Source organism: Ischnura elegans, chromosome 6 (assembly GCF_921293095.1).
Source record: "Ischnura elegans chromosome 6, ioIscEleg1.1, whole genome shotgun sequence".
Classification (NCBI taxonomy): domain Eukaryota; kingdom Metazoa; phylum Arthropoda; class Insecta; order Odonata; family Coenagrionidae; genus Ischnura; species Ischnura elegans.
In genome coordinates this window covers 119,953,153-119,979,449 of record NC_060251.1, presented here as the reverse complement: position 1 = coordinate 119,979,449, position 26,297 = coordinate 119,953,153, and the positions used below count along the sequence as shown (strand labels likewise).

At 37.9% G+C, this 26,297-nt stretch overlaps 2 protein-coding genes and 2 long non-coding RNA genes across 6 annotated transcripts in view; 2 read left to right on the top strand and 2 right to left on the bottom strand.

Annotated features, from left to right (window-relative positions):
* The window catches only part of LOC124161599, a 132,984-nt gene that overhangs the window by 52,010 nt on the left and 54,677 nt on the right, over positions 1 to 26,297 (bottom strand). For both annotated transcript variants that reach the window (XM_046537984.1, XM_046537985.1), the window contains one exon: positions 335 to 453. In XM_046537984.1, coding sequence (XP_046393940.1) covers positions 335 to 453 — 119 coding nt within the window. The remainder of the gene's footprint in view (positions 1 to 334; positions 454 to 26,297) is intronic.
* The window catches only part of LOC124161598, a 516,681-nt gene that overhangs the window by 438,121 nt on the left and 52,263 nt on the right, over positions 1 to 26,297 (bottom strand). The gene's annotated exons all lie outside the window — the stretch shown is intronic.
* Positions 16,128 to 20,096, top strand: LOC124161606. Of its 2 annotated transcripts, none has more exons than XR_006865389.1 (3): positions 16,128 to 16,169; positions 19,139 to 19,271; positions 19,924 to 20,096. It is a non-coding gene; the product is annotated as an uncharacterized LOC124161606 (long non-coding RNA). The 2 variants fall into 2 exon arrangements; XR_006865388.1 differs by having other exon boundaries at positions 19,125 to 19,271.
* On the top strand, positions 24,125 to 26,204 carry LOC124161605. Its single transcript, XR_006865387.1, has 3 exons — positions 24,125 to 24,256; positions 25,758 to 25,933; positions 26,020 to 26,204. It is a non-coding gene; the product is annotated as an uncharacterized LOC124161605 (long non-coding RNA).

Here is a 26,297-nt window from a genome sequence, read left to right as displayed (position 1 = left end):
CAGTTCGGAAAGTGGCCACTGCACTGACGTCGGCTCGGGCGAGTTTAATTTGAATAGGAACCGTCAAATGGGGGTGAGGAATAGAATTTCCATTTTTGCTAGCGACCTGACCACCACCTCCTATGTACTCAGTATTTATGCAATCATGACTTCCCTCCTTACGAAGGTGAGGTACTAAATTTCAATGCATTTCCTTTATTTCGCCCCCTCCCCCTCCGAAGTTCCCCCACCACAGCCACCCGTTGCAGTTCTGCGCATCCTGTAGCCGCTAAGTTTAAACACGACTGAATGACGTAGCCGCGTTTTGCGCTGAGATCGAGTCGATTCGACTTACCAGGGTCGCATATCCGAGGAATTTGGCCACCAAGTGGACGTGGCAAAACTGCAAACACAGCCAGTCCTTCTCATTGGGTGACGCTCTGCTAGGGCCAGGCTGATTCATCTCGTCACCCTCTGCAAAGAGGAATAAATATCGGTGAAATAATACAACACCACGCTTCACTTAAAAAGCCAGACACCGATTATTGACAACGGCTGAACATCGCGACAATAACTGATTAAACAGTTACCAAAAATAGCGTAAGGTAGCGTAACCTTCGCGAAAGCTAGACTAAAAGAAACGTGACGTCATAGGTCACCAATCTGCGTACCTCATAAGCAAGATTTGACAACGATACAAAAAAATTAATTCATTAAATTAATCTTGTAAAAAGAAACCAAATACATCTCAAATTTACTTTCCTAACATATTAACTTATTCAAGTTAAAAAGGTAGCTTTAACGTATAAAGCTATTATATTAGTTAAAATAAAAATAATTACGCAGTTATTTCTTAGAATCGCAGCTTTAAAATCTCTTTTTCCGCGTATACGAAGAAATGAATTCAAACTGCCAGTTAAAAAAATAAATGTTTATTTAACTCAAAAAGTCATAACACTTAAGTCATCTTGATTTTTCTACGCTTGAATGATGTCTCTTCCTTTTTGTCTTTCTTCGTCCTTCCGGGGAAAACTTTCGCGCTCCCTCACGACCAGAAGAGGAACTGAACGTGTGCACTTCGTTTAACAAATTTATGAACTTTTCAATTTGAAAAGTTTTTCGCAGAGCCTGGAAACTACATTTCGCGACATTGGAGAAGCGTCTTCCGATCGACTATCTACGATGAAAATTAAGGTTTTTGGCTGGGGAATACAGCTACCAGACTTGGCGAAGCTGCTGACCTAGGAAAGGGCGGAGGTGTTTCTCGTTCTCCTTCCGCCATTTCGGGCCTTCGCTTCGCCACGGCAACTCGAAGCGAAGCGAACATTTTCTCCGCGATTATTCTCGTTCTTTTCGCCCCGCCTATCGTTTTAATTCGGGTAACTTCGTTCTCATGGCGAAATACTGAGAGGTAAGTAATGAAAAATTACCATAAGTCAATAGGCACAGGATAATTTCAGAGATCAACCCACTGCCTCCGTTCTCCGAAACAATTGAAGAGCACAAATCACGTTGGCAAGTTCAAATCATTGTTCTAAAATATATTATGCCATGTTTTGTTTATTGCGTGATATTATCAAATTGCAACATAATAGCCCGGCCAAAATAGACATTGACCCTTGCATAAATTGCCAACAAGCTGAAAATTTGCATGAACCTCAAGGATACCACTCTAATAAAATCCTGAATAGTCCCCATCGATCCCGTGTGTGCAAAAATTTTTATTCAAGGTCAAAGGTCACAAAAATTAGTTTTTTGCATTTTTTTAGCCAAACGGTTAGTTTTATGATAAAAATTTATCAGATAAAAATTGTAGATCAGAAAATTATCTACAAAATTGTTATGTCTATATTTTCTCCAAGATTTACCGTTTCTGAGAAAAAGCCTTTCGAATGTAGGCTGGAGCTGCATTCTTCCTGATATGCATGACTATATTGTTGAGTTTCCGAACATTATTGGAACATTATTAATTATTATTTAAAAGGCTTTTTCTCAGAAACGGTAAATCTTAGAGAAAAAATAGAAATAACAATTTTGTTGATAAATGTCTGATCTAAAATTTTTTTTGAGCAATTTTTATCATAAAACTAACCGTTTGGCCAAAAAATGCAAAAAACTAATTTTTGTGACCTTTGACCTTGAATGAAATTTTTTGCACACACGGGATCGATGGGGACTTTTCAGGATTTCATTAGAGTGGTATCCTTGAGGTTCATGTAAATTTTCAGCTTGTTGGCAATTTATGCAAGGGTACCCCTATTTTTTGGGCTAATTTGATCGGGCTATAAAGGATTTTTGTACAATATTGCTAATTCATTAGTCGTTTTCCGTAGTTGAATATAAACTCGCACTCTTTGTTTTTCATATTTTTCCTAGATGTAAACGATGAGTCCAAAAGTCGCTCAGGTGAAACTTATGGGTTAATATTTTCAATTTTAACCTAACCCAGATGGAACGAAATAAGAGAGTCATCTGTTTCTTATGATTTTATTACGGGAGAAAATGATAAACAGCTTATCGTACGCTAAGGAACTTATGTAAGGCAAGAATAAGATTTTAGGAAGAATAGGCTGGATGAACACCAAAGGCGGCATAACGGCGTACTTCACATCCTATGCTGCTTAGAGCTCTGCCAGACAGAAATCTGTAATAATTATATTCTGTGAGCCTTTTTAAGAGCTAAACAACCGATGAGAGATTTTCCTGTACATAGAAAATATTTTGACTTCAAGTGACTTGCCTCTGAAGACGAAAAGCATAGTATGCGAACCTTTTTCTTGTTGTTGCGAGAAAAAAGTGGATATGACAGGAATCGACCTTATAACCTTAAGATTAGCAGAAAGCCATGCTATCCCCTACACCAATACTTCAACTACTACATTGCAAGCTCTTGTATGACAGAACTCCGGTCATTCTATTTCCAATGGGGAAGTTGCATGAAATTTTTTTCATCAAAATAATATATGATTCTTATGGCAATTTTCACCAGGAATCCATTTTCACCAATCAAACTTCTCGTAAACCATTGATTTTATCATAAAATTCGTTTAAAACAGTGAAATGCGTCTGCAAACGCGAAGTTAGCTCTGGTTGTTGGTGACGTCATTTCTCCCTACGGCGTTTTCGTTTTGCATGTACGGCCGCAGAAGCTACAATGAAGCAGTCGTTGAGTAAGTGAATATTTCGGTATTTTTTTAATCCGTGTTTTCTCTCAGACATTTTATGACGTTATTTAGTCACGTTAAGTATATTTTATCCAATTTCTGTATTCGTAGAACAAGAATATATCGAATTTATGCGAAATAGAAGACGGTTTCGTGAAAAGGCTGTTGCGATAATCTCCCAGAGGTGAATTCCATAATGGCATTATATTTTAAAAGTAACCCAGACTTTTTGGCTGCAGAATTTAGAGAAGTGAAGGCTTCGCGGTAAGTTTTTCTAGTTTATTATGACATTACTGGACCAGCTTTTACGAATACAGTAGTAGCTACTCGGCCTCCGTTGAAAATTTCTGCATGAAATATTGATGCATCTAGTGAGTGCAAATATAGTTTGTCGCGGCTCCAGCGACATTCTCGGTTGCGAGGGAGACCTGGGATCGGGTAATCATGGCGCTGAGGAAAAGAAAGGCCGGGATGGGAATGTTAAAACACCCGGGGGGGTGTGTTTATTGCGTTCAGAAAGTTACAGGGGGATGCCGGTAAGGGCGGGCGAGGTCCGCGACTGCTGCTTCCGCGTGGCTGGGTCCGGCTCTGTCCGGAACTGCCTCTCTGGGAATCTCCGTGGATCCGCGACAGCTCTGGCGGGGGTTCCGGCGTTGGCGGCGGCTCCAGGCGCTACGGCGGGTTCGTGGGCCTCGTGCTCCGTCTGTTTCCGCGGGTGATGACCTCAGGCGGGCGGCGGTGTCCGGGGAGAGGACCCTAGGGGACTGCGTGCTCGCTCCTCTCGGGGACAGAGCGAGCCAGGGCAGCGCCGGTCCACCCGCAGTTTACGGGGCATCCGGCTGATTGAGGGCCTGTGGTAGGAACTAGTCCTAGCTTCGGCCTCCTCAACCCCAAGTCACGGTGAGTCAACTGGTAGGTGAGGGGGGTCGGACAGCGCGGTACAGGGGGAAATAACTTTAATCGGCACGGCCAGAGGCGCTGCAGTCGATGGCACCAAACTTTCGAAATTGTTTGTTCTCCTAAGCATGGTATACATGGTTGAAGAGCCAATCACAGAAGGGAATTCTGAAAATCGGTTGCCGGCCTGCCGGCTGCCGGCAAGGAATTCAAAAATTTCTGTCTTCTGCTAGGAAGCGTGGTGCTATCAACTGCTGAAGAAGGCGTGCTCGCGACGAACCTTTAAAAGTGCATTCATTCTCTCGTAATGAATTGATGTGAGTATTGTTGTGCAATTACTTTAGGATTACTAATGATTTATTATATATGTAACTTGGAATCAATTTTCCCACGTCTGTTTCATCCTGGCTTTTCACCTTTATAAATTAATCACCTATCATGAAATTCACTCTTATTCATTTAAGTGCTTTATTAGAAAAAAATTAGTTTATATATTGCTTACAAAGCATTAATTTTTTACAATACATATATGTACCAGTGGCGGCTGGTGGTAATTTATCTAGGGTGTGCATTAGAGCAGATATAGGATGATTTCATTATATTATGTTAATCCTAATCCATGAGCATCATATTTCGTCGTAATAGAATACATAGAAAGCAAAACATATCACTGGTACACTCTACCCTTAAAATTGCATGAACAGAAATAATATTAGCACGTATGAAAATAATTATTCTCAACACACCTTTACAAGTGACGGTAGTAGAAATTCATTCTCTTTTCCTTACACCCTATGAGGAAGTAGTGTAGAAAACGGCCATACAGATGGCTCTGTAGACGGACTAGGATCCTGGGCGCAGGTAGTGTAGGTGGCGGCTACACCACTACACTACCTGCTAGTCAGTCACCAAAAATATGCGCATTCGCATGGTTTTGAGTCTGCTCCCATCGCCCCTTTGAACAGCACATACCCCCCCGCTTACCTCGTCCCGCCAGAGCTCCCTCAAGCGATCGCACAGACCGAAAATGCGCCCGGCATGATGCCACGTGATCGCACACTTGTAGAGCGGTGAATTCGAAAAGGAGATAGCTGTAGCGTTCGGAGGCTCATGTTTCTTGCATATGCAGACAGTACTTTAATCCTTCGCGTTGCAAAGGAATAGTTTTCTTTTATAATTTATTCAACTTTGGGTGTGCACTTGCTAACATGCGTATACGCACGCGCCGCCACTGATATGTACACATGTATATTTGGAATTTTCAGATATTGAATGGTGTTGGCTATTCTTCAAGTTACTTCCGTGGATGTGATGCTCGTGTTTCAGCTTCAGGCTTACCGCAAAGGGGATGCCGCATAATTGATCCCAGGTTTATTCTTTTAATTCATACACCATCGAATGCCATAGATGTTTCTAGAGATTTTAGTTCCTCTAATTAGAACATATGGTTAATTTTTTTAATCAATGCAAATTTTGTGCTTCTCACGTCTCCGTTTCGTTTGTTTTATAATGAAATGATTTGTTTGTATGTTCTGCCGACTTTTCTCATGCCTGCACTCACAGAGTGAAAGCATAAAAAAATGCAATGTAATTTTAAATGTTTTCTCCGCTTTTTACGTACAATATCATTGTTATACTTATGGCTGAAACCATTGTTTTTGAAGTGCGGACTCCGTTTAGCTTATCGTAAACGTTAACGAACAGCCAATTTAATGTAAAAGCCAATTAAATTTATTTAGTCTTTCCTTGTACAAGGTATTTGATTTAAATAAACATGTAAACTAACATTGGAATTCTTTATTTCACGACAACCAACCACCCTCAACTGAAGTGAATGTGTGGCTTCCGATTACTCTCATTAAATATAATGATCTAGAACTGTCAAGTGAAAGAAACGATAGAAAATATTTAGTTGATTTCAGAATTATAACATTAATTGAGAAAAATGCTTAATATAAAACATCTGATGATGATAATTACAAACTACAACGGAAACGTTGGAAGAGCTTTCTGCTATGCCCCCCACCATTTGTGCCCCCACCCCTATCTCATTACGTCACGGCGACTGTGGCGCATAAATGTGGCGGCGTTGCCGATCGAAGTTGCTACCCCCTTTGCTCCCTCCGCTGTCCGAATCCCCTCGCCCTCAGTTGACGCTCCGTGCCCAAGTGCCTTCCATGGTCCGGGCAGCGTCTTTTATATCCAACCCTGGCCTCCCTCCGTCCAATGAGGGTGCTCCGCTTGGTCACGAGGTGACGCGTTCGATGAGGAGGTGGGATGGGAACAGGTGCACGATTGTGTGCAGGTGTGCGGTCGGGGTGTGAGGGCAGGTGCGCAATTCGATACCTCCACTGCAAAAACGCTCACCAATCGCCCACCGAATCAAATCCGCTCATCTAGTAGCCCAACGATACGAATCCGCTCAGCTGGCAGTGTCCGGAGCATAAACGCTCACCTCCGAAGCTCTCCACCAAATCCGCTCAGCTGCGCAGCTTGATTTGAAAGCCGCTCAACAGACACACCGTCAGATTTCCAGAAAACGCAGGAAGAGGATTTTACATCTCCACAATTCACGTTTAAGTTTTAAATTTGATTTTTTTGACTTTTGAGGATCTTTGAGGTTTTATTCATCCAAAAAATGTCCATTTGTTAAGGCTTTGATGTATTTTAAAAGTGCCATTGGGCTAAAACTGAAGACGTACCACGAGATTCATTGGTGACTTGCTAACTTTAAACCACGAGTTTCGCGATATAAGTGATGCATTTAATCATTTATCAGTGAAATCCATTCTTCAAGTAAGGTAGGCAACGTATACAGTGTAATTGTTGACGGTAATTCGACGTTTTATGTAGCCGCATTTGCAAGGAAACTACGACGTCCCAGCTAGCAAAAGAAAGGCTGTTGCCCCGTAAATTACGGCAACTTTCCATCAACGGTAAAGAAACGGTTGAATATGATGATATAAACATGACGGCAACGAGGAAGCAACGAAGGGGCAAAAGTCTCATATAAAGTCACCAAAAATACGGCAACAGTTTCTTTTCGATGACGTCACAGACACCAGTGACACCTACCGGCACATACAAGAACTAACTGAGCAGCAACGCGACGGTAGCGCCACCTGGCGGATTTATTTGATACTACGTTCTTCTGCTAACCACGGCGGGCTATTCCATTACATTCAAATAATAATTACTAGATCGGGATTTATTATAAAAATGAATAATGGACAGAATTTAGATAATAACATATCATATTTATTGCATCACTAGAGACGTTAATTCACACGCACATTACAAACAGGACACAAAAATTTGATACCATAAAAGCTCCATAACAGCATGATAAGGTACAATGTAAAAACATCCTAAGTAAACATAAGTTAATAGATCCCATGTAGCAGAAGGATGAAAAATGTCAGTTACGTTTCCAAATGCACACTTCTCTTAATAAAAACACTTCATAGGAATTGTTGACAAAAAGATTAACCATGCTTTGTTTGAACTACACAGGAAAACAGGAATGTGTACAACAACCCAAAAACAATTTTGAAATAATTAGAAGATAATGAATTGAAGTACCACCTGTCATTTAAGTAGTTCATGAAAAATAGTTTCAAGCATGGGATTCACATGATCAGAGTTACATAACAGCAGGAGTAGGTGCAAGGCCAAAAAATCCAAATTATAATTCAGTTAATACATTCCATGGTGCTGCTGGATGAAAAATAACGGTTACGTTTCAAAATGCTCACTATTTTTAACATAAACTTCATACGAATAGTTGACAAAAAGATCAGCCATGATATGGTAGAACTACACAGTAAAACAGGAATGTATATGACTACCCAAAAACAATCCGTCTCATGCATTACTCCAATATCAAAATAAAGAATCAACAAATATTAGTTTTACATCATTAATTGTACAGTAGGGGTTGAGGTCTTAACAGAAACTTGCATTCAACTTCGTTGAGTCTTGACTTAATTTATTTTCAAATTTTCTATTGCAGCAGGTTCTGACGGGCAAGGGAATATTTTAAAAGTTGTATCTGACACAATATATTGAATTCTTATTCCGAACATAGAGGCATGAAATGCAATAGCAACCCTGGTGTGCACATTTTATTGTGGCCTCTCCTTTTAGTGATCAACTTCCTAATTGCCATGGAACACAGCGATTTTATACTAGGACATTCACATTCATGCTTGTGGTGACAGTGAACATCAGCACATGGTAATTAGGTAATGTTATTCTTAAAGAATTCTTCATCTAATTTACATATTCACTTGTTCACTGCCATAGCAAGCGTGATTATGAATGCCATAATATGAACTTGCTATGTTATCTGACAATAAGGAAGCAGATCACTGCAACAAGCGCACCCTAGCATTGCTACAGCATTTTATGCCTCCATATATGGAATAAGATTAACCTTCGCCACTTCACCAATTGAGCTGTTTAAGGGTAGGGCATTCTGTAGTATTTAAGTTAGGTTCAATGGAAAAAAAACGAACTAAAATTAATTTATTTCAACTATATGAAAGGCTATTGAACCAAACTTGGACCTATTCCTACCAGCATTTGGCATTCTGAAAATCATAAAAAAATATGGCATTTAAGAAGGCAAAGAAACATTCCTACTCTCCCCTTGTGAGACAAAGATCCAGGAGTATTAATGGCATATCTGGCTGTGCCTGTCATAACAGTGATCATATGCTGACCTCACCTTATCCCACAATCATGTAATGAGATAACAAGCCAAACTGCCCTTCCACACTAGCAGGTTCTGAGATAGGCAAATTGGAAGAATAATGCTTCTTCGAGATCCCCTTCCAGCTGCCTTTCAGAACACTTTCTCGTTTCTTATTCCCTTTCTTTGTTCTGTATTTTGAGGCCTGGAATCATTCCCTGATGCTTGTTTTCATGCTGATTGTATCAAATCAGGCTCATTTTTGGCTTTTACATTCTCTGCAAAGTAATTATAATTGAATTAGATGTTACTCTGACACACTTAAAAGCATTTCTATTTACTAAAGCTTTTTTCATTCAACTATATTCCAAGATATGGGAAGAGTGAATCAAAAGCACCAATGATTACAAAATACTCACCAAATATGACATTTATAATGGAGCTAAAATGCACTTCAAAGGCAATCATATTTTCTGAGTGGCCCTTCAAAGAGAGAAACAGCCAACTCATTCTATATTAGGGTAGAACACATGTCGTTGACAGTTTTTTAAAGTCCAGTCCCCCTTTGATAGTTCTGACTACACTTAAATATGATGTTCGAAGATCTTTCCTTCATGAAACAAATCTGAAAAATGAGATGACCAGACAATTAATTATCTATGGTAATTGCTTAGTACCATTGAACATATTGGTATAAAATGTTTAAATTTCTCAGTACATCCCAGTGTAATTAACTTTGTTATCATAAAATTAAATATCAACAAGGAGGTAATGATGGCACCATAACTTAAGTTTCATGACTCAAAGTGATAATCTATAAACAGTACCATGAGCATATCAATACTAAGGTGGCTATGAAGTCAAACAGTTGACAATTTAAGTGAAATACCAACTAAATACTCTTCTTTCAGGCTCTTTCCCAGCAAACAATAACAGTTAAAATTCTCAGGAGTTGCACCGGGTAAGGTCTTCCATTTTCCTTCAAACGTTTCGACAAGCAACTCACCCATTGTCTTCAGGGATTCAGAAATCACACGATTTGGGAATCCAACCTTGGATTCCTGAATCCCCAAAGACGATGGGTGAGTTGCTTGTGGAAACGTTGGGAGGAGATATGGAGAGCCTTACTTGGTGCAAATCCCAAGAAATCTTCATCCCTATCCCTGAACTCATTGGGTGCACCAGGTTCTAACAATTGGACTTCACTGATTCTTCAGAAACACACTGAAATTCTATAGAGAAGTTTCAGGCTCCTTTACTCCAACATTGTTTGATGAATCTTTAAGTGCAACCTTCCCTTCTTAGGAGACTTTCATGCAACAGAAAACAGAATAGATAAGCTTTACATTTATATGTGCACATGCTAAAGCACTCAAAAGAGCAAATTATTAAGTGCAAATATTTACCTGGTGATGGTGGTTTCAGTATGCTATCATCATCAGTCTCCATTAATGAAGAATTACTTATATTTGGATACTTTCAATTCTTTTTTGTCCTTTTCCTTTCCCAGTCTTTTTAAATTTCAGCAATAAAAAAATGCCTCCACATCTGAATCTTCACAAGTAGCCATCTCTGTTCAATAGCAATGGCTGCCACAACAGTCTCTGGAAGATAATTATATTACAATGTCACCATTTGCCACACATGTCAAAGCATGCACTCAATGTCAAATTTAACTAAAATAAAAAAATTAATACTTGGCTTAGCAAACTATAGTAACATGTACATCCAAGTCAGTGCTCTCACACATACCATGAAACAACCCCTATGAATACATTTAAACAGCACCCTGCTCTTGCAAGTCGAAAATGTTAATCCTAATTTTTAACTAAACCAATATTCACAAATATTGTCCCTAACTCACCAAATGGTGCATGCAGAACTTCACGCCCAAGATATCCCATTCCTCACTGAGTTGAGAGTCATTTTATGACCTGTGACACTGAAGACCAGTAATAGCTCTCATTGGGGTAATATTCAACAACCTTATCTGCCTCCAATTTCACCCATGACTATGTAACAGCCTGCACTGTGAGGCCAGTACATTTTTCATGTGGAAGAACTATTACCACAAGCCAAGGCATCCTGAAAAAAGTGGGAAAAAAACATGACTATGAGGAGTCACTCTTCAGTTACTAAAATACATGATATCATAAAATTCCATTGAAAGCAAAGTTAATTATTGTAAATAATGGCTAGTTAAGAATGATGCACTAAATGATTGTATACTCCAGTAACTGAGGAAAAATCTCACAGCAATTCCACTAAATTTTGTTCCTAAACTCGAAATTTCAAGGGTGTTGGACAGGGGGTGACTTCTCACCAACATGCAGTAAATACTGCACTCCACGGAAAGAAAACTGAAGTGTTCCATTGTGGACCAACAAACGCGCAGTAAGAGCACTCACCAGACATCCATCAATCCATATAACAGAAACACAACAGAACTAATGCAATGGTAATGAAAACATAAGTGTACTGTTAACGAATTTCACAATGAACGACAGTAAACTGTGTCTAGACTTACCTTTCATAGACCTAGAGTCATGGTGGAATACCCTCGAAGAGGCTTCTAACTTGCACTGCCCTTCCCAAAGTCAAAAAAACTTCTTATAACCACCGAACACTGATTCTCACTATGATCACGATTTAACAGGAGTTGAAATCACTCGCGAAAACTTACGCTAGCGAAAATTACAAACGAAAATTCACGTCAGTGAAAATTGCGAATACAATACGGCTAAAGTACGACGGGTGGATATGATGATCGGATATGAAGATGAAATTAAATGAAAAGTGAAAATGGAGAAGCTGAAACCACGTTAAGTTTGATGGATGAAGTTATTGAACAATTTATGTGAAAATGAAAGTTATTGAAAAAAGCTATTTAAAGGTTTAGTGAACCATAACCGTCCTTCGACTACTCAAAAAGAAGAAAAGCATCGCGACGAACTTAAAGCACGAATTCACAACATCAATAAATTTACTAATTGTAAGATGCCATGATGGTGTTCACGGTGTCGGCGGATAACGGATTCTTCCATTCTTCCCGAAGTGCATTTCGCGTTGTGCGCATGATGGTCTCGGATGGCCTCGGTCGTGAGCAGACGATATGATTGAGTCTTAAATTTCACATAAGGAAGGAATCGTAATGGTACAACATCGAATTATCAATCGTATTTAAGTAATATCACTTCGATGATAACGAATATCCAGAGACCCATCAACCTTGAGAGACATTTATATTATAATATCTCAATCTTTTTCCATCGCCACCGAGTGACTTGGAGACATATTAATTAATAAACCCACAAAATCGTCGAATAAATACCACTTATCCCATAAAACACATTATGCAAAGTTAATTGCGTAAGTCGTTTAACATTTTATTTACAGCAGATCGTCAATTAGAGCGAATGAATTCACATAAAATAGGATATGAAGCAGCCGTCCAAACTGAGCAACTTCACGGCAACGCGTTGCCGTCATGTTGCTATCATCCACGGCGCAACGTCAAAGGATAAACTGTTGCCGCTTCGTTGCCTTGGACGTTTACATAAACGTCGGAGAGTGTGCTAGCTGGGGTGCAGTGAACTTTCATTGTGCCTCTAGTGTAAGTGAACACAATTTGTGCCATTAATGTACCCCTAAGTGAATTGATTGCATATAGACGATGAAGTAAAGAGTGAAGTGAGTTGTGAATGTAACATCTTCGACGAAATCATTAATTTCTTCCATGCTGGTTCATCAACCGTATACATTTCGAGGTATCTAACTATTGCGATGGGGACATGTTTCGTATTTGAGCTAGTTGTACTTTAGGGATACATCGAACGCATATAAATTTTCATTCGTTTGTTCGGTTCTAAGCTCTGTTTGATTTTATTACGTGTTGCGCCTATTGCCAATTATTCATTGTGAGCTTTCGCCCACTTTCGCCAGTGTATACATAATTTACATTTCACGCATTTCGTTGCGCTGTTGTTTTTTCATTACCGCAGGATAGTGTAATTCGAAGTCTGTTGATGTTACAATAACCGTTTAGCAATCTGTTTCAGCTTATTCATTTCACTGTCTTCGTAATGATAATGTGAAATAACGTTAACTGATTCTAAATCGTAAGTGACGAGTGGGAAGTGATATGTGAAGAATCCTTTCTAACTCCATCGAGTGCAAAGCCTTTTAGTTTGTGCAGAGTGATTGGAAAACTGATTATCATGTTTCATTAGTGTTACATTATAGTGTTTTAAATTAATATATGGTGTTTGTGGGCACTTTTCTAATTTATACTGTTTGTGGGCAAAGTTCTCCATTGAATCAGTTGATTCGGAATACTCTGATTACAAGTTTCAAAAAGACAGTTTGTGTCATATACAGTGAAATGTTGCGTGCGTAGTAGTGCTACTTGTGATGTGATCAGCAATAAATATGTGCAACAATTTAGGTTAATTTTGCTTTGTTTTTTATATATATAACCCTTTAGCAAACTATATTACCTATGTCTACGCTGTCAATATTTGAAAAATGTAAATTGGCGAGGCAGGTTGTTATGTTTCCTAAAATATAATATAATAGGAGTTGCAAGCAGGTGTTACTAATTTCTCTCACTTAGGTATATGTTGCGTAGTAAATGTGTATTAATCACGCGTTAACTTAACATTATTTTCTTTACAATTCTATTCAACATTGCAAAATTTTTCGATTCTACTCTGACATTGAGTGTATTTATTGCTTTTTGGGTATAAATGTATAGAATACTGACGTTTCTAAATACGTGCTTTTCCATACTTATCACGCATACACCAATGAAAGTTCGTATCCTAAAGAAAGTTGTGCAAAAAAAATGCAATATATATATCAACAATGAATACACGGCCGTTTGTACAAGAATAACTCCATCTCAAACATACAAATGCTTAGTTAGTACGCATTAATCTCTCCTTTTTTAATGGTATAACATATTATTGTGTGTGTAATAATCAACAAATTTATCTGACAATGAGATGGATTTATGCATTACCAAGTAAAAATTTCGAATGCATTTTGCTGCATCAATTTCTTTTATTCCATAGGTCTACTATTTAATGATGTATGTATAGATCTTATTACAAGTGAGAATCGTTTGCTTTCTCGCACGTTTGTCATTTGAAAGAAGCATTTTTAAGTTCAAGCCAGGTGCCTAGTGGGATTTTTATTTACTTGGACACCTGAGTGTAATCACTTTTTCTTTGATTTATACTTTGGCTCTACAAGAGGGATACAGAATCAAAGTGCCGGACCTACATGCCACTTTCAGGGAAAAGAGGCTTAGTCAAAGAAAAGAAAGAAGCAAATGAACAAAAAGTGCATATATTGAATCAAATCACTTTAAAATGCAGGATTGGGATTTTGACTTGAAACAGGTTGACAGTCAATGCCTGAGGGTAAGGAAAGTAGCTTTCATTGAGTATGCAGTCAGTCTTAAAACCTTAGAATCACACATTGTACCTGCAGACAGTAAGACCAAGGATTTGACTTGGTAAGTGCTCATTTGCTAGTTCTTGTTCACAAATAGGAAGAGGAGGTGAGATTAATTAAGAGGATTAATAAAGAGGATTAAATAAAATGAAATTTGATCCCTTTAAAATGATGTGGCAGTGTTGAGACTGATTGAGCTCTAATGAATTAGTTCAGAGAAAAATTAGCAAGTAATTTATTTCTTCCTGCACCTCAATTTCAAATAGGTAAATTTTAATGAAATACGAGTGCCCACAGGCTAATCAATTTAATCAGACAGATCCCCATTGTCGTTTACAACTCCCTTGCCTAGTTGTCGGTCGCTGTTGTCCTTTACCTCTTCTAGATTACCAAGGCAGAGTTCTTCATCTGAGTCAAATTCCATATCCGATATGCTGTCTTCTGTTACAGGATTTACATGGGCCAACACACTCCTTATGAATGCCTGTTTGTGAACAGGAACATGCAAGTTATCACATAACCATGTAAGATCCTTGACCGTGTTCTGTGACAATGGAATGTTTGATTCATAGGCAACAGGGGGTACATAAGATTTAAGGTTGATTGGATGACCCTTTTTATTAGGGCACAATGTCACATATTGGTCACTGTCAAAATCATACTTGATCTTTACAAGGTTACCTTCATTACCAATGACAGTAACTTCCTTCACTTTCTTCCATTGAATGCGAACTTTGTTGGTGTCAACGTCCCAATTTTGTTTTGAGACAAGAGATTTGAAAGTAAAGATGCAGTTCTTATCCATCTGTTTCACTCTGTACTTTGGAAATGCCTGTTTTGCCTCTTCAATAGCCTCAACCCAGCCATTGAAGTCAAATATTTCCATTTTTTCTGTTTCTTTTTCTATTCGAGCATGAATAGAGTCAACTTCCATTTGCGTATGGCCAGGCTCCAAATACCTGTGGGTAATTTTTATTGAGTATTTTATAGCAACATACTCGTACATGGCAAATAAAAAACGATTTTTATTTTGGCCTGCACAGTTATCAGACCAAAGTCTGATATCTCTGTATCCTTTCTTGACTAGGCACTCCAAAAAATTTAGGAGAGAACTTGAAATCTCGTTTGAGCCCTTTTTGCCAATACCTTCATGCCATAAATAGCAGTCACCAACCCAGATAACACACACTTCTGTAATACAGCTGTAAGAATACACCAGTTATACATATGTATCTATACAGCTGTATTACACATGTATTACTCGCGTATTTTTACATGTGGAAATGATACACATGTAATACAGCTGTAAGAATACATCAGTTATACATATGTATCTTTACAGCTGTATTACACATGTATTTTTCGTGTATTTCTACATGTGGAAATAATATACATATGTAATACAGCTGTACGTATACACCAATTATACATATGTGTTTATACAGCTGTATTACAGTTGTATTACATGTGTATTTTTACATATGTACAAATACAGCTGAATTAACACGAGTATGAAGTCATCATCGACTCTAATATTCTTGAACAAATATTCAGGTAATAATCATTTCATGATAGGATTTATTTTCGATCTATAATTGTATTTATAATGCCGGTACCCTTTTTGGAACCCAATATGAACGCTGATGGTAATGTTTTGTTGTTAATTAATATGCTTAACGTACTATGCTGGCCTCCTGCGCTCAATCGCCATATTATTAGACAGAGTCCTCTTTTTTTTCTCCGCACTCGTTGTTTGCGTTGTGAAAGTTAATGTGGCCGGCTGTTGCTCGGCAAGATTTTCCGTTAATTGTAGAAGAAATACGGCACAATATGTTGTAGCTCGGCTCCTAATTACTCCATTAGCACGAAGGACGTGTTTAAAAATTTTATTTTCCCTCAAAATGCTGAGAAGAGCGAAATGGCTTCAAATATGCCGAAGGGACAAGTGGCACCCGACAACGTCTTCCCGCTTGCGTGAGGTAAGTTTTTCTACACATAGGGGCCTATTACGAACGAGCGGGCGGTACGCTACCGCCGGGCGGAGTTTTCGTTCGGTATACGGTATCATACCGCCCCTTGCGATTACGAGTGGGACGGTCGGAAAGTCACCGCCGGGCGGAGAAAACATGTCAGGGGGTCGGTAAGGAGCGATGCGGCGGAAGTGACGTTTGTATGAAAAATTCTGAGTTCCTCCAGCCCGAAAATGGTGTAGCCAATGGCAAGGGCGTGCGGTGTTCCAATTCCGCGGCAACTGTTCCTAGCAGACGAATATTTCGGCAAGAGTTGTTGGCAGTCGATAAAGACAATTAGTGGTATTTATGGATTAATACGGATGTGTCCTTCGTTAATTCACCTTAAAAGTTTGACAAATGAACGAATTTTGCTCCTCAATTCTTACTTATAGGATAAAAGTTGAATAAAACAATAATTAGCAGTGACTTGCGGAAGATATCATCAAAAAATCACGTATGAGCAGACGCAGGTCGTGACAAATTGCATTGCAGACCATCGAAAAATTACGATAGAAACACTTTTAGGGCCAACGGGCAAGGTGAACCACCAATTCCATTAGAGCTTTGACCGAAATGTCCATTCTTAAAAAATATATGAAAATCCACCACGAATACTTTGCTGGAGACCCTTAATCACAGACAATATGACACTCAACATCTGTGAAATGACAAAATATCTGTTGCTCTGCATTCCTTTCGTGTTAGTAACGGGGTTTGGAAACCTAATGCAAATTCAGAGAACAAGAAAGGCACTTTTAAAAATAATGAAAAATAACTTTTTGGCTGTTATCTATGAAAAGCAATGGAGAATTAAAAAACACAAGATATTCACTTCTGGTTACAATAAAATTTTATTTCAATATAATGTGACAGAGTTTCACCATTTCTTTGGTTTAATCACGGGTACACAACCACAGCAAAACAGTCTGCCCACAATAAATAAGTGAGATCGCGAATCGGTTCCGCGGCAATCACACACACAGGCTACAACTTATTTCAATATTTCAGGTAAAATCCACAATCGATACAAGCTCACACCATTGTAAATAATGGTAAATAGGCAAATACGATCATCAAAAACTGGAAGTCAATACCATTCTTATATTCATCACGTAAACATTACAATCAAGAGCTCGCTATGATGAAAACAACTATTTAATCACTGATTTTAAGCCTCACATTATCCTACGCAACTGGCACAGGTGACTTTTCTCACTACAACTCCTTGGTACGAAATTGATATACTAGTATAAACAAATTTCACACATGGCTTTTAACTTGATAGCTTGATCGTGAAATGTTATCTCTGCGGTGAATGACGAAGGTATAAACGCCACTGACAATCTTTACATTACTATCAGACACTTCTCGATAGCGTAAACCACTGTTTAAAAACCAACCACAATGGAACAGTGATAACTACAGCTCTTGGCAGATGTTTGTCAACCTCGTCAAACTTTGTGCATTACAACCACTGGTACTGTGATTAACGGTAGTTGTCACATTGAAAATAACACTATTTTGAAACAAAAGATGTTCGTAGAAATCTCCAAGCAGCGAGCAAAAGTTACATTCACCTCACAATTCAAGCAGTTATAACGTTGAAAATGACACTACTTTGGCACAGAAGATGTTCGTAGAAATCTCCAAGCAGCGAGCAAAAGTAGTATTCACCTTGCAATACAAGAAGTTGTCACGTTGAAAAAAAAATATTTTGCCACAAAAGATGTTCGTAGAAATCTCCAAGCAGCGAGCAACAGCTGTATTCACCATACAATACAAGCACAGGCAGTCCTTAACGACGAATTTTCCGGCACCTATGAAGAAATGGAAGATGTTTTTGCATATAAAAACACAGCGGAAATTAAAAAACATCCAAATTGTTCTAATTAAATAAATGAATGAGGGTCAACTTACAATCAACGTATCCATCTCCTACGGCCGTGGCTCAAGACGGCTACAACGTTGTTACATGGGTATTATAAATTTTTTGTTCAACTGCTCCAGTCGGCTCCAGTTTCATATTTTATACGCTTACTCAGACATTAATATTATAAATAACACAAAATATGATAGCTTCCGAGTTTCTATCGTCGGATTTTTTGTTTTAAAAACGCCAGCTCGACCCGAAAAATGTAAACAGACGTCCGCCATTAGGGGGTCGGTATCTCACCACCGGGGTAGCTGGCCGTGGTATCATACCGACCCCTAAGCCGTGGTATGATACCGACCGGTGGCCACTCGTAATCGCTCGGGGGCGGTAAACGCGTTTCGGGGCGGTATGATACCGCAGGCGGTATCTCACCGCATGCGGTAAGCCGTTCGTAATAGGCCTCATAATGGTTCCTTGAATACAATTACCTTAAATTTTAAATAGTGTTGATCCACGTATTTCAATCATTTGGTTTGAACTATGCACAAGTAGTAATTTAAAAAAAATGTATTCCGGTTCAGATAATCCGGCGAGGTTCTTGACGAGTGTTTTAATGCTTCTTTGTTTTCTATTCATCAATGGAATGTGTGAAATTTTGTGATTAAAATGCAATATTTAGTCTGGGTTGCTGAGGTGATTGTGGTAGTGTTTACTAAGTACCAGAAAGTGTAACAATAACTTTTTAATGATGCTACTTTTGTATTCAATAAAAATATTTGTTTGTGTCAATGCCGGTATGAAGTAATCTTACGGTCATTTACTACAAATAAAGGCAATTACGTTTTTTGACTAGAATCTGCATATCCCGATACATATTAATGGATGAAACTTCGCTTTTCATTGCTTCATTTGTGTGTTGTACATGAGAAGATTGACTATCATATTTCGAAGTAGTATCAATGCTAAATTTTAAGATGCAATTAAAATCTCGACGAGTCGCTTTTGCGACGAATCTTTTCCTTGATTCATTCCGAATTTTTTTATTCCAGTTTTGTATTAATAGGATTACATTCCTTCGGCTGGTTAAAACTGAAAAATACATCAACACCGAAATTTTGTCGTGGCCCAGGGCTGATGCTGCTGTCTGCTCCTGTGTACTTGAAATTTCAACATCTTTGGCCGAATAATTACTTGTGGTACGTATTCGAGCTTAGTAACTAATTGTAAGATTTGAAATTTTACAGTTAATTAGGTTTTTTTAAAAAATGGTTTCAGTGATTATCAAAGAGGACGGCGCCATTCATGCCTTAAAATTTAGAGTCATTAAAAAAATATGGCTTTGGAAAACTAGGAGTTTTTCATTATTTCTTCGTACATCATTTCAATTTCAAAACGTTATTGTCAGTGTATATTTTTCATATACATTTTTCTAGGACTTATTGTTTTACTTCTGGATTTCCTTTTATTAAGCCCATGTGTTTAAGTGTGCTTTTATAAATGCCATGTAAATAGTGATTGTGAAGAGTGGAAGCTTATTGTTAATGGTTAGATATAACTTATTCAAGACCTGATGTGGTGTTGTGTGAAAATATTATGGTTGTAATGATATTTTGGAGATTTCATGTGCAATTAAAACTTCTTAAGGCATTTCTTAGCGACATGTTGTGATAAACCTAGGATTTTGTACTCCTAAATCCATTTATGGTGTTTATCCTTCCTTGTAGGGGGATTTTCTGCCATTTCATTTTGCATTGATCCTATATTCTAGTGATTAGTTATGTTTACCATTGGTATACATTAATAAATTTGATTTGCATGATCACTTGCATGTTGTTGCTGCGAATGCAGGTTCCCAATTTTATGCATTGCTACTTCTGACCTGAAGATGCCAGCGGGATGGCTGGAGAAACTCTCGTCACCTAGGGACAACTCAATGCGGAGGAATGCCCGGAAGCCAAGACTCTTATGATGTACCTACTTCAGTATATAATGAACTTTAAATTAATTGAAAATTTTCGAATGACAGAATATGCACAATTTGTGTGATATTTAATAATGCATACATTGTGCATTAAATGATAATTTTATATGAAAGAATTTGTATAGTTCCTGTTATATTTAATGATGTACATATTGTGCATTAAATGATAATTTCAAATGAAGGAATTTTTTGTCTTCACTATATTCTTAATTTGCATTACAAATGGTTATTGGATGCATTCCTTTCTCATGGAATTCAGGATTCCCAGCATGACATTCACTTTGTCATTGGTCAGGAATTGCTAGGATTGACTACTTCATTGTCCTAACCTCCACTCTTCCCTGTGCTAGTCCTTACTGCTTGATAACTCATCCTATGTACTTCCCTTTCTTTTATCCGTGAACTTCATAAAATGTTTTCCATTGAGAACTGTTCCATTTTCCCTTCAATCTTGCTCTTCATGCACTCAGGGTTTGTCCAATCCATTTTATTCCTCTCTGGTATCCTATATGGTCTTCATTTTTTACTACTCTGTAAAATTTATTGTTTCTGGCTGTCCATTTTATATTCTCAATGATGTTCGATCTTCAGGTTTTGAGGGCCATCACGTTTTATCAAAGAAGATTGAGGTCCTCTGCATTTGAACTAGTACAGCTGCTGCTTAAGAGTAGCTATGGTAAGATGATGTGTGATCAAGTGAAATTAGAAATACAGAGCATAAGTAAGGTTTAGTCAGATTAGTAATTTTTCCATTGACTGCATTTATAAGTCAGAGAAAATTCTTCTATTAATTCCCAGAGCAGGTAATATTAGAGGAATCAGCATGTTTAAGATAATGAGGTCAGCTAATGAATACTATTGAGCAAGAAACATAATTTAGATGTATCCATACATAGGATATACAGCTACATACATGTGCATATGTACATGTACAGCTGTAATACACGTGTATATGTACATATACAGCTGTAATACACGTGTATATGTACATATACAGCTGTAATACACATGTATATTAGCTGTATATGTACATATACAGCTGTAATACACGTGTATTACAGCTGTATTTCCCAGAAAAATACAGCTGTAATACACATGTATTACAGCAGTATGGCAGGACTTTTGAGCTACTTTTACACGTGTAATACAGCTGTATTACAGATGTATACATCAGCTATACACCATGTATAATGCATGTAATACAGCTGTATTACATGTTTTGTGTTATCTGGGCAACTCTCTCGACCATGTTGAAGATGGTAAAATTGAAAATATTTAATTTATTTCTGTGGTAAAGGACTGAGTTTTCTGACTTAGGACAGGGTAGTTGCTTCCGTAGATCCAAAGAGCATACAGCTATAGTCTTATCTTTTATGCCATCTGCCTTATCTTTTTCTTTCAACTGTCGGGCTCTTTTCTTGTTGTTAAGGTGAGTAGTCCATTTTGCCATTCTATCCTCTCCAGCTTGATCACTATTATTTATATTCCTCATAATGGAGCATAAACTGCATTGATTTTTCTTTGGCATATAAAATCCAATATTGAAATTTTTATTTACAATGTCACGATACTGCCTCTGGCTTGCAATTGATGATTTCGGCAACTCAATTTCTTCTGCCCATTGAGCATATAGTCTTGACATCTTGCTGATGCTTAGCCCCTTTTGAAGATATTCTCGCTTGGTCCTCTTCCTGCAGTAGTGGGAAGGGATGCGAGGAAATTTATTGACATGGTCCCTTACACTATCAATTTTTTCTAGTGTTAAGGTTACCATTCCACCTTTCTTTTGTCCCCCTCTTTTATCTGGTGATAAAGTAAAGCCTTTCTCAGGATTTATGTGATTATAGGCTGAATCAATCCAGCTGTCACAAATTCCAAGTGTACGCATAAACATTTGCTTACAAACTACAATATTATTTCCTTTGACATTAAAAAAATAAGTGCGGCTAACCTTTCTCACCGCATTTACTTTGCCAGGCTGATGTTTTGTGGGAGCGCATAGTGAATTCACTCTAATGAATTCCCACTGTCTAGTATGCACACCCAGCTGCCAAAAGATGTTGTGAATTTGATGTCTTTCTTCTTCAGTTATTTTATGGACACAATCCATCCTACATGCGCAAGGGTCACGCATCTTAGCCCCTTCACACTCTTTGCCTTTACATGATGTGTAAGGCTGTCCTAAGTTTTTTAAAGTCTTGTTTACATTTCTCTTCCACAATACTTCATTCCTTGGACGCTTCCTGGCGGGACTGGTTGAGACTGAGACCTTTTCCCTGTGTTCCCCAGCAGTAAATTGAGCATCAATCAAGAGGCCAGGATTGGTCAGAAAATTAGAATCTTGTGGATGATGTGGAGCTGGCTCAGAGTGCAGAATCACTCCTGAAAGATAGGGATATTAATTAATGTTTCAAATTTAATTTGATAACTTGAGTCAGTATCTTCTTCCACCAGATGATGTGGAACTGAATGAAAATTGTTACATACAGAGCTACTCTCTATTAGTAAGAAACAAGAACAACATGGTCATCACTGGTGTGCCAAATTTAATGCAAGTGTAAAGAAAATGTGGTGACATTAAACATATATATATGTTAGTGGGTATAGCTACTCATCAAGACTTCTACAAGATTCACTGACATCCTACATGAATGTCATCAGGTCTCACCTTGCTGTCTTTTTGCAGAAGAAGTGAAAGGTGTTTGGTTGTCTTCATTAACTATACTTTCTGACAGTACATATACACCAGGTACAACCACCTCAGCAGAGTCTTCAAACAAAAGAAATTGTTTATTATCACATTAAGTTTGATTTTACTAAACAAAAATTGTTACATATAAGGCCAACCAGCCAGAACATCTCACATCCTAATTAAGTTTGGTACTGCTACTGCCAGATCATATATTTAATACTTATGTATTATATTATACTTTCACACATGTATTTTATATGTACAGGCTTGAGAAAGTAAATAGAATAAATATAACTCACCATTCACATTAGAGGCTTCATCTTCTGAAGAATTATATTCAGCTGATACAAGTGATGAGGATATAGATAGATTCAATGGAAGGGAAGCTGGAATTAAAGCTTATATGTTAAGTCATAATAATTATGCATGTTGCCTTTAAAAATATTAGATTTTTTATTTTTACCTGGTGAAATTGGTGGCAAAATATCAATTTCAGAGCCACTTATCAAGAATTCTTCAGCAAGAGGCTCGAAATAATTTTCATGAAAGACTTTACGCTTGGTTGGAGGTGGGTAAAGACTATCAGATTCTTCATTTCCTGATTGTATCATCCAATTTTCTCCTAAGGAAGGTAAATTCCATTAACATAGTTATAATTTATTCATGTTTTGCAGAGTGCTTGGCATATTAGAATACATAAGTACTCCTTAACATAATTTGGAAATTGAGCTTGTTTGGCTGAAAGTTTGTCATGTTCCTAATTGTCATTCGTAATGGCTACATGGAATCTTTGCTTTAAGCATAAGATATTGAAACCTTTGTAATTTATAAAACTTGATTGCTTAAACACTCATCTAGGCCTTCGACAGAATGACTTTTTTGGATTATTTCACTTAAATCTAACAAAGTAACTGGTAAGAGGAATGACATATAGAGTTGAATGCATGATCAATTATGGTATATACAATGGAATACTCGAGAAATCACTATGAGGCTGAAAACATATGGCTGTATCTTACAGCCCTACAAGCACACAGGAGACTGTCTCTTGACGACAGGTAAGAGACCCCGAGGAGATGGCCGCCCTCTCCCCCTTCTCCCTTGGTTCGTCAATTTTCGAGTGTTCACCCCCACCCACTTCCGCTTCTTTCCGAGGTCAACACTTCGCCTTTCCGAAATTACATTATCTTCAAGAGGCATTATGCGGATACCGAGTGATCATGGCTGTATATTTAATTATTTTCTAATTTTATATTGGTAATTCGTCGTGGTATAACACGAATTAGACATTAATTAGTATAATTATATCGCTGACTACGCCGATACCGGAAAAGAGCCCTTCCTCCCCCTTGCAACATCCGCTTCGTCTTTTTCACTTTGTGCCATAACTCGAATCTGAGAGGTCCTGCCTTCGAAGTTACGATCACCGCACGTGTTTATCCTCATTGTTGGAGCTTGCCGGTTCTTGCAATCGCTTTTTCAACTGCGTCCATTTTCACCGGTTTGAGGTAAGTACTGATTAATTTGTATCCCTGCTAATTTTTATGGCATTATCATATTGTCTTCACGTGTCCCAAAGGACTTAGATTTTGTCATTTATTCGGTAGTGTATTCGATTCGCTTATGGTTGCCTTTTACATGTATTTTCATGTGTTACTCATTAACCTCATTAAGGATAATATTCGTTATCTAATGTACCTACCTAAGTGTTGATCCCAAATCGCCTCGTGCAAGTCGAAAATATTCACGAAGCATGGCCGTTATCCTTCCGACGCTATTATTTACTCTGTGGACTATTATTAAGTTTTGTTGAATTCCCGATAATAAGGAAAATTAATGTAAACAGCAGATTTATTTTGAGACATTAAAATTAATGAAAGTTGATATGTTTAATATTCGGCTAGCCGCCATGTTGTGTGGCTCGAGGTGCATTGTCACATTTACTGATATAGATTATAATAATGAATTGATGTCCTTTAGTCTCGCTAATACTCGAGAACCGATTTGGCTCATTTTGATTTTAAAATGTTGGTGAGTGAAAGTTCAGGGAAGGTTTAAAAGGTGAGAATATTATGAGGTATATGTGGCCTTGGAATGGGCCCTGAATATTTTCCGTAAGAAGGACAGGTAAAGTTCGTTATGAACGACTGCAACCTTTTCTTTTGCATATTTAAATTAGTGATAATGGTTGCACATAGTTGGAGCATATAACATTGGAAAGAAAAATAAATTCCCATTCTTGCACTCGAATTTCGTCTTCTGCGTTATTTACCTTGAATTTGGGGAAAGTATTCGAAAAAATGCTGAAAATTTAGTGACATATAGGCTCACTATCCCCTTGATTGTTGATTTACCTCATAAAAAGCTGATTTATCATTGTGGGTAAACTTTTCTCGGGGTTCCCTCCGGGTTAATGTTTTTATATCGGCCAACGTTTCAAGTACCGTCTCGGCACTCATCATCAGGGCTGAATCATAAGGGCAGCTCATTTATCACTGTTTATTCACAAATAGGGTGCGCGAAATGATTTTCACATACTTTACGTTAATTTCGTTACTATCAGTTCATTGTTGATGTTAACGTAGTCAGTTGATTTTGTAGTTTGACATAGCGCCAATATTTACTTGTAAGTGCGCGAGAAATTAAATACTTTGATCATTCATAATGCTAAGGAGATGGCGACCAAACTTAGGTCGTTCAATTCAATCAAATATGCAAATCAGATTAATCGGTTAAGACGCAGTACTCATGTGATCCTGCAATGAGTTGCATTTAACTATGATTGGGTTGTAAATTATTGTACCGATAAATCAGTGCAGTTGGGGAAATACTAATCATTTGTTAATATTGCAAGGAATTTCTCTTCTGACTTGGTATCATAAATAAATATGGAAAGTGGAAATGGTTGATTGGCATCTCAGTGGATGTTCCTGTTAATAGTGGTAGAGTTTAATCCACCCTTACAGTTTATATGTATGGACTAAGAGAAATTTTTTACATCTTCATTAGTAGGTGGTGAAGTAACAACCTGACGATTGGATCATCGTTCTTCTGATTCTGGTGGGCAACAATTACTCCAGGGTGACTCTCTTCTGCCTTGGTATCATAAATATCTATGGGAAGTGGAACTGGCTGATTGGCATCTCAGTGGATGTTCCTGTTAATAGTGGTGGTTTTTAATCTTGGTGAGTGCCTCTTGTGATTTATCAATATCCACCCTTACAGTTTATATGCATGGACTAACAGAAATTTTTTACATCTTCATTAATAGGTGGTGAAGTAAGGACTTCACGATTGGATCATCGTTCTTGTGATTCTGGTGGGCAACAATTACTCCAGGGTGACTCTCTTCTGCCTTGGTATCATAAATATCTATGGGAAGTCGAACTGGCTGATTGGCATCTCAGTGGATGTTCCTGTTAATAGTGGTGGTTTTTAATGTTGGTGAGTGCCTCTTGTGATTTATCAATATCCACCCTTACAGTTTATATGCATGGACTAACAGAAATTTTTTACATCTTCATTAATAGGTGGTGAAGTAAGGACTTC